This window comes from Cotesia glomerata, linkage group LG2 (assembly GCF_020080835.1).
Source record: "Cotesia glomerata isolate CgM1 linkage group LG2, MPM_Cglom_v2.3, whole genome shotgun sequence".
Taxonomy (NCBI): Eukaryota; Metazoa; Arthropoda; class Insecta; order Hymenoptera; family Braconidae; genus Cotesia; species Cotesia glomerata.
Genome location: NC_058159.1, coordinates 28,684,732 through 28,694,374, shown reverse-complemented (window position 1 = coordinate 28,694,374; position 9,643 = coordinate 28,684,732). Strand labels below are relative to the sequence as shown.

General features: G+C 26.9%; 3 protein-coding genes across 3 annotated transcripts; 2 read left to right on the top strand and 1 right to left on the bottom strand.

The window, feature by feature from the left end:
- Positions 1–362: 362 nt before the first annotated feature.
- On the top strand, positions 363–1,289 carry LOC123259594 (prefoldin subunit 3). Its single transcript, XM_044720189.1, has 2 exons — positions 363–541; positions 703–1,289. Exons 1-2 carry the CDS (start codon positions 458–460, stop codon positions 1,198–1,200), a joined length of 582 nt encoding a protein of 193 aa, XP_044576124.1. The 5' UTR covers positions 363–457; the 3' UTR covers positions 1,201–1,289.
- Positions 1,290–1,611: 322 nt separating this feature from the next.
- On the bottom strand, positions 1,612–3,575 carry LOC123259595 (c-Myc-binding protein). The gene is made up of 3 exons (XM_044720191.1): positions 3,411–3,575; positions 3,179–3,300; positions 1,612–2,182 (listed from the first exon to the last, which is right to left on the bottom strand). Exons 1-3 carry the CDS (start codon positions 3,423–3,425, stop codon positions 2,017–2,019), a joined length of 303 nt encoding a protein of 100 aa, XP_044576126.1. The 5' UTR covers positions 3,426–3,575; the 3' UTR covers positions 1,612–2,016.
- Positions 3,576–3,697: 122 nt separating this feature from the next.
- Positions 3,698–8,822, top strand: LOC123259095 (exonuclease 1). Its single transcript, XM_044719362.1, has 4 exons — positions 3,698–4,142; positions 6,266–6,385; positions 6,495–6,756; positions 7,593–8,822. The coding sequence occupies exons 1-4, from the start codon at positions 3,982–3,984 to the stop codon at positions 8,820–8,822; spliced, it is 1,773 nt and encodes a 590-aa protein (XP_044575297.1). The 5' UTR covers positions 3,698–3,981.
- The last annotated feature ends 821 nt before the right edge of the window (positions 8,823–9,643 follow it).

The following is a 9,643-nucleotide window of genomic DNA, read 5'->3' as shown; positions in this document are numbered from 1 at the left end:
TCACTAAAAATTATGAAAATTAAGTTAGTCGACACTCAAAAATTTTTTATTTTTTTTATTAATTAAAAATTAAAACTAAAAAACTATTTTTAAAAAAATCCACGTATAATTTTTAAAATTTTTTACATGTGAAAATTTTTGTTTTAATTTTTTAAAAATTATTTTTCAATAAAATAAATTATAAAAATTTTTAAATGTCGGCTAATTTAATTTTCATTAAAAATTTGACAGTTGTCAGCTGACTTCAGTATTGTGTGCATAAAGGCTAGTTTCTATACATTTCTATAAAGAAGAAAAATAAGTAGTCAACAAAATAGAACTCTATATTATCAATTGAACAAAAAAAAGTAAAAGATTTTTCCAACATTTTTCTCTCTTCAATAAATAAAATTTTTACTCACATAATCACCGGTAGTAAGTAGTTTTTATTATAAATAAATATAAAACGGCTAACAAAATGGAGGTCGGTGATAATAAAATAATGTCTGAATTAAGCGACGACAAAAAATCATTTGCTGGAATACCTGAAGCTGCATTTGTGGTAATTATTTATTTATTTATATTCATCAATAAAAGTAACACTAACCCCAAACCTCACTGAGCTTTCTAAACACTTCTCCTTATAAGGACATCATTAGCTGCCAGTTAATCTAATAAGATGAAAAGAATAATTAATATTTATTTATTTATTTTGAAAACCAGGAAGATGTTGACGCTTATATGGCGTTGCCGGAGAACAATGGCCAGGTAGACAAAGCACTTAAGAGGCTGGACGAGAGTCACAGCAAGTACAAATTCATGGAGTTCAACTTATCCAGTAAGAGGCGAAGACTTAGGTCCCAAATTCCGGAGCTCGAGCGAGCGCTGGAGATGATTAAAAAATTGCAGGCTGAGAAGAACAGTAGCCAGAACCTCGAGACGCAATTTTTATTGTCTGAGCAAGTGTTTGCTAAGGCTATTGTCCCACCTACTGACAAAGTGTGTCTGTGGCTTGGTGCTAATGTCATGTTGGAGTACACTTTGGACGACGCTCAGGAATTGATGGTTAAAAATATTGAAACTGCGAAGACAAAGTTGGTCCAAGTTGAGCATGATTTGGATTTCATTCGCGATCAATTTACCACCACTGAAGTTAACATGGCCCGAGTTTACAACTGGGACGTGAAGAAGAGACAAGCTGCTAAAACTACTACGAAATAATTAATTAAAAATTGTATTATTATTAATTTCTATTTAAAAATTTTGATTTTGTCTTTTAGAAAATTTTTGAGTTCTAAAAATTCAAAAGTTTTTATGACGTTAAATTTAGTTGTCACTTCACAATTTTTTAAATTTTCTTTAACAAACAAATTATGGCAAAAAAAAATTATTAAAAAAATGGACTTGAAATTTAATAAAATTAAAAATGCAATTTTTTAAAAATAATTTTTTGGAACAAATTTTTTTGTTGAAGAAAATTAAAAAATTGTCAAGTGACAGGTAAATTAAATGTTAAAGTTTTTTTATTAGGCGAATTAAAATTTTCAAATAGAAAAATTTTAACTAATTTCACCTTAATTAATGGAAGAAAAAAAAAAAAACAATCACGCTTTCAAAAACATTATTTTAAGCAATAATAAATTTATTTGAATTTTTAATTACATGTTAATAACATTTTTATTTATAATTTGCCTTACAATTATATAAGTCAGTTCTTTTTTTAATTTACCATATATTATTTGTATGTCAATTAATTAAATTAATTGAACACTTAGTCACAGCTCAATAGTTGGATTAATTAATCACTATTGGACAAATAATCACAGTAAAATACTGATAATTTAAATAAGCTAATTTAACATTAATAATAATATAGTCGAAAACTCATATTTCGTAAATATTAAATTTTGAGTTATCACCTTTAAGGCACATTTATGAATCTTCTGCGTAAATAGAATATTTCTATGAGAAATTGAGATGTTGATATTTATAATATTGATAATAGTGATGAGTATGAATCTTGAGTAGGTCAACAGTCTATTCCTCAGCCAAGTCCAGCTTGGCTAATTTGTCTCTCAACTCACGGTTTTCAGCTTCTGCTTCTTGTAATCTTTTCTCCAAAGATTCAGAGTCTTGAACATTACTGGTGGCTCCAGCTTCTTCGGTTATCTCAGTCAATCCTCCAAGATTTTTTCTGATGTACCTACAATGTAAATTCAAAAAATTAATATAAATTTCTTATAACTTTATTACATACTAAAATTGGCAGACACTTGACAATTTTTTTTTCATAATTAACTATGCCTAGAAAATTATTTTTCTAAGTTTCCAAAGATCAAATTTTTTAAATAAATTTTTCTTGGTGTAATTAATTTGTTAAAAAAATGATTAAATAGCTCTCAATTTCAGTAATGACAATAAAGTTAGCAATCACCTGACCATTTTTTAATTTTTTTTAACAAACAAATTAATACCGAAAAATTATTTTTAAAAAATGACATTTTCAACTTTTTATAATTTCTACTTGTCAATTTTTTTCTCATAAATTATTTGTTACAAAAATTTTAAAAATTATTAAATATCTGTTAAATTAATTATGAAACTAAAGTAAGCAATCACTTGACTATTTTTTTTAACAAACAAATTTTTTCCGAAAAATCTTTTTTAAAAAAATGTATTTATTATTTTTTTAAGTTCCCAAAGATCAAATTTTTTAAATAAACTTTTCTCGGTGTAATTAATTTGTGAGAAAAATAAAAAAAATGATCAAATGTCTCAATTTCAGTAATGACATTAAAGTTAGCAATCACTTGACCATTTTTTTTAACAAACAAATTTTTTTTCGAAAAATGATTTTAAAGAAATTATATTTTCAATTTTTTATAGTTTCTGCATGTCAATTTTTTTGGCCATAAATTATTTATTACAAAAATTATAAAAATGATCAAATGTCTCTCAATTTCAGTAATGACATTAAATTTAGCAACCACTTGAGCATTTTTTAATTTTTTTTTTTAACAAACAAATTTTTACCGAAAAATTACTAAAAAAAAATTGAATTTTTCATCTTTTTAATTTCCCAAGTGTTAATTTAAAAAAAAAATTTTATTGCCATGATTTGTTACAAAATTGATTAAATATCTGCTAAATTAATTTTCATATTTCAGTATCACGTTCATAAAACTGATAAAATACTCACTCAATTGCATTAGTTGGTTTCTCAGGTTCTTCATAAAGAGCAATTAGTACTTTAGTAAGACCATCAAGGACACCGGAGCGTTCTAAGTACCTCCTGAATTCGTCTCTCTTTGAATCAGTCGGCTGTAAATTTTTTTTATAAATATAAAGTTGTCATTGGTCGTCAAGGCAACATGTCCTTTTTTATATTTTCAAATAATTTGCTTAAAACTAATAAATAAAAAATAATTTACCTTGTAACTGGCCATCTTTAATAATTTTAATCTCTGATTAAATATATATTAAATAAATTTATCAAAAATAAATCGTCCTGATTGATTTTGAGAGTTTAATATTGATGGTCAGTCGTCAGTCTTTCAATGATAACTAAACAGAAACGACAGGTGAAGTACGCCACTTAAGTGACACTGTGTCGCATTCTGGTGATTAAATTGACCAACATCAATTTGTACACCGGCCTATATTTTCTTTTGTTATTTCGCAGGTTCCCGCGTGAATATTTAACCTGCATACAATTCCTACCTTGTCGTCCTCTTGGTTAGCAATAAGACGCTTTGTAAACACATGTGTAAAAATTTACTTAACTTATTTTTTACTCATCAGTTGTTTCGGTTAATTATAATATTGACAATTTGCTAAAATAACAGCAGACATCATCTAGAATTCTGTGATTAATTGCTGATATTCATTTATGATTATCAATTTTTGTTCCGGCGAGTAATGATACATACTCAACAGTTTTTCTATTTAGTTTAATTTGGTTTTAAAAAATATTTTAAGTAATTTGCAATTTAATTTATCAATATGGGAATCACTGGATTGCTGCCGTTTTTGGACAAGTCCTCAAAAAGAGGAAACATCAGTCAATTTTCAGGAGGTACTGTTGCTGTTGATACTTATTGCTGGCTTCATAAAGGTGTTTTTACTTGTGCTGAAAAATTGGCCTTGGGAGAACCAACTGACGGGTAAAATAAATCATTTTCAATTACAATTAAAATTATTAATTATTTTTTTATAAATAAATAAAATTTTGTTTTGTTAAATAAAGACTTTTCTTAAATTGCACTGTACTTTTTTAACTAATGACATTTTTAGAGATATAAGCTCATCCCGATGTTACACTCATCAAGAGCTTTTATTTGAGTACCCACATGCATTTTTGATATATTTTTCATATATACATATATATAAATATATAAAATATATGAAAAATTGATGTGGGTATTCAAATGAAAGGTCTCGATGAATGTAACATTGGGATGAGCTTATATCTTTAAAAATGTCAGTAGTTCACAAGATACAAGGTCGTTTCTTAATTATGTTAAATTGCACTGTACTTTCTTAAATATTGACGTTTTTAAAGATATAAGCTCATCCCGATGTTACACTCATCAAGAGCTTTCATTTGAGTACCTACATGTATTTTTGATATATTTTTCATATGTACATATATATAGTATATATAAATATATGAAAAATTGATGTGGGTACTTAAATGAAAGGTCTTGATGAGTGTAACATCGGGATGAGCTTATATCTTTAAAAATGTCAATAGTTCTCAAGATACAAAGTCGTTTCTTAATTATGTTAAATTGCACTGTACTTTCTTAACTATTGACGTTTGTAAATATATAAGCTCATCCCGATGTTACACTCATCAAGAGCTTTTATTTGAGTACCCATATGCATTTTTGATATATTTTTCATATATACATATATATATAAATATATAATATATGAAAAATTGATGTGGGTATTCAAATGAAAGGTCTTGATGAGTGTAACATCGGGATGAGCTTATATCTTTAAAAATGTCAATAGTTCTCAAGATACAAAGTCGTTTCTTAATTATGTTAAATTGCACTGTACTATCTTAACTATTGACGTTTGTAAATATATAAGCTCATCCCGATGTTACACTCATCAAGAGCTTTTATTTGAGTACCCACATGCATTTTTGATATATTTTTCATATATACATATATATAAATATATAAAATATCTGAAAAATTGATGTGGGTATTCAAATGAAAGGTCTCGATGAATGTAACATCGGGATGAGCTTATATCTTTAAAAATGTTAATAGTTTACAAGATACAAGGTCGTTTCTTAATTATGTTAAATTGCACTCACTGATAGAAGGATTTATTTGTATTAAATAATATTTGTTAATAGTTAACAAATCATTTATTAGAGACCACTTTTTAGTATTAAATAAATATTTCTTAGTATTTAAAATGATTTGTTTGTATTTAATAAATCTGATATTCATTTATTAAATATTAATAAATCTTTTTAAATACTAAGAAATATTTGTTAAGGACTAACAAATGGCTTCTAATAAATGATTTGTTAAATATTAGTAAATCTTTTTAACTATAAACAAATCCTTCTATCAGTGCTGTACTTTCTTAACTATTGACATTTTTAAAGATACAAGTTCATCCCGATGTTACACTCATCAAGAGCTTTCATTTGAGTACCCACATGCATTTTTGATATATTTTTCATATATACATATATATAAATATATATATAAATATATGAAAAATTGATGTGGGTACTCAAATGAAAGGTCTCGATGAGTGTAACATCGGGATGAGCTTATATCTTTAAAAATGTCAATAGTTCACAAGATACAAGGTCGTTTCTTAATTATGTCAAATTGCACTGTACTTTCTTAACTATTGACATTTTTAAAGATACAAGCTCATCCTGATGTTACACTCATCAAGAGCTATCATTTGAGTACCCACATGAATTTTGATACATTTTTCATATATTCAGATATATATAATATAAATAAATATATGAAAAAATGATGTGGGTATTTAAATGAAAGCTCTTGATGAGTGTAACATCGAGATGTGCTTATATCTTTAAAAATGTCAATACTTCACAAGATACAAGGTAATTTCTTAATTAAGGTAAAATCAAGATTTTTACAATGACATTAAATTTTATTAAAAAAACCGATTTTATCATATGACTATCCTGGACACAAAATTTTTCTTATTCTTTTAATATTATAGATTATTAATTATTTTTTGATCACACATTATTAAAATACTTAATATTTAATTTTAGATATGTACAATATTGTCTCAAGTTTGTGCAAATGTTACTGGCGAACAGGATCAAGCCAATCTTGGTGTTTGATGGCTGTTATTTACCTGCAAAATCTGAAACTGAGATAAAACGACGAGAGTAATTATTATTTTTCACTTTTTATTAAAAAAAATAATTTAATTATTAAAACTAATTAAAAAATAATTAATTATTAAAACTGTATTAATTATTGAGTTAAATTGATCAGGTCAAGAGAGACGAATAAACGAAGAGCAGCAGAGTTGATGAAAATGGGCCGTAATGCTGAAGGAAAAGCTATTCTCCGTAGATCCGTGGATGTAACTCATGAAATGGCACTGCAAGTAATTAAAAAGTGTCAAGAATTAAACGTTGATTGTATTGTTGCGCCATACGAAGCAGATGCTCAATTAGCTTACTTAAATACATCCGGAATAGCTGATGTTGTTATTACTGAAGACAGTGATTTGACGTTATTTGGATGTACTAAGGTTTATTTTATTTTTTATCTTAATTTATATTAATTAAGATAAAAAATTATTAATTATTTTTTATCTTAATTTATATTTTTTATATTAATTTATGATACTGAAATTGAAAGACATCCCAAGCGGCACAAATTTTTTTTTTTAATGTTTTGTTGAATTTAAGTTGACGATTATTAATTTTTTAACTTCTTGTTGAGTGAAATCTACCAAAAAGTCAACATGTTTTTGTGACGCTTGAGATCTGACAATGTAAAAAAAATTTTTAACTAATTAATTATAAGGCAAAAAACCCCATTATCGGCGGGGATCCCATTACTGACACTTTCTTTAATTTTGGTACTAATTCAATTAATGAAATCATTAATTTCTATTATGAATAATAATATTTCCAATTTTTAAGATCTTTGAACAAAAAAAATTCTTTATTTTTATTCCGAGTCGAACATTTCTTCATTGAAAAAAAAAGTGCCTCTAATAAGGTCTTTTACCTTAGCAAGAAAAATAGATTTGAAAAATTCCATCTTTATAATTTCTAAAAAATTATAAGTGCAATTTTTTATAAATAATTTTCTAGACCTAGTTGATTATTCAAGAAAAAAAATTTGTCTAAATGTCTGCCAATTTTATATTAAATGTCATCTCAATTTATATCTTGCTTAAAAAAAAAAATATTTTAGACTAAAAAAAAAATATTTTCAACAAGAGTACTTACTTATTATGATGATAAAATTTCTATCATGATAAAATAATTTTTTTTTCAAACTAGAATAATTAATTTTATACTAAAATATTTGCGTAAAAAAAAAAATAAAAAATAAAATTTTAAAAAATAATTCTAGATATTTTTTAAAATGGACATCAATGGCAACGGCGTGTTAGTAGAGCAAGATCGTCTTCACCTAGCGATGAATTTAAGCCCAACTCAATTTGACCTTGATAAATTCCGCCACATGTGTATTTTATCCGGATGCGACTACCTCCCATCATTACCAGGAATTGGACTGAACAAAGCCTGTAAATTTATATTAAAGAACACAGACCCAGATATACACAAAGCTCTAGTTCGACTGAGTTCATACTTAAACATGAAATCACTGTGTGTAACTCCAGAATATCGAGATGGATTTATCCGAGCGCTCGTTACCTTCAAGCACCAATTAGTATTCTGTCCAATCCAGAGAAAACAAGTGAGACTGATTCCTCCGCCACCGGAGGTAACACCAGAGCAATTGCACCACGCAGGAGACGAGAAGCCCGCTGACTTAGCGTTCCAATTAGCCTTGGGTAACTACGATCCGACTTCGATGAAAAAATTATACGACTACAATCCCGATACAGCGCTCAGTCGGCCAAGAAATTCCTGGCACAAAGGATCTGGGATTCCAAGCTCGAGTATTTGGTCAAAAGATTTTAAAATTTCGAGTGTTAAAAAGACTCCAGTTAAAAATAATAAGTGTAACAACACAAAGTGGCCAAACACTGCTGGGAAAGTAATAACTTCTAATACAGATGCTCTGAAGTCTAAACCGAGTCCTTTAAAACGATCTTTCGAAGACATGGAGACTGATCTTAGCGAAAGTGATATTATTAAAATGTATGGCAGTAATAAAATGCAAAAAAATGAAGCAATAATTGAGACTAAAATTAAAAAAGAAGAAGAAATAAAAGAATTAAAAACACCTCCTCGAGTCTCTCCGCAAAATAAACCAAATCCTTTTTTAAAAAAATCACCAGAGACATCACCTTGCTTGCTTCGAGGCTCAAGGAGAAGAAAAGTACGGACTTTTATTGCTGTCGCGCCTACTGTAGTTGACGAAACTTCTCCAGTAGTGAGTAAATACTTTTTTGATGATCCAAAAATGACAAATGAGGGAACCAAGCCTGCAACAAATTTAATTAATCCAGGAAGCCATATTATTCCAGAAACACAAGATGAAGACTTGCCTGAAGACTTACCACTGTCTCAGCCTGACTCTTATAAAGAAAATAAGATTGTAAATATTGAAAAATTTAGGGAGAGACAGACACTCAGTAGGTTAGATTCGGGAATTGATCAGACTAGTTCGTAGACGGACTGCAGTATTTTTGCCTTATCTAATTAAGAGATTTGTTATCGTGTTAAGAAATTGTTAACTCAGGAATAATTATCAAGGTAGCACTGCTGCCATACTTTTTCATTTTTATGATTTTTTTTTCTATAATTAATTTGTTATTGTTATTATTATTAATTTTTTCATTAATATTAAAAGACTTTAAGTAATAAATGTAATAAAGTGGATTAAAATAAAATATTTTTTTTATAATTTTAAATTACAAGACTTCTCTGGTTGAATAAAGATAAATAAATTTGTTTTGTTGTATTTTCCACATGTATCTATATTCGAATTTTTTCTACTATGCCATAGTTGTATAATACATCGAATTAAATACATATTTACATAAATATAATAGCGTAGTTATTATCATCATTTATTTTAATTAAATTTTTCTTTAACATGCCCAACAGAGATTGACTTGATTAAATCTACAGTAAATTACATACGTAATATAATGTAATATATTATAATTATATTATAGAATAATTAATATATTTGATGTGTACATACTCGCATGAGTATTAATGATTAATGATTAATTAACACGGTCGACAGATAATTTGGTACTTGTAAATTACCAGAAAAAAAATTTTTTTTTAAATACAAGATGATTTACTTTCACATTATTAACATATTAATTAACAATCCAAATAATCATTTATTGCGTTTAGAGTAAAACTAATGTGCGTTCATCAAATCAATCAATTTTTTTTTCTTAAAAAAAAATTGAATCCCGAAAAAAATAGACCCGGAAATAATTTTAAAGTTATAAAAAAATTTATATTATTTTATTA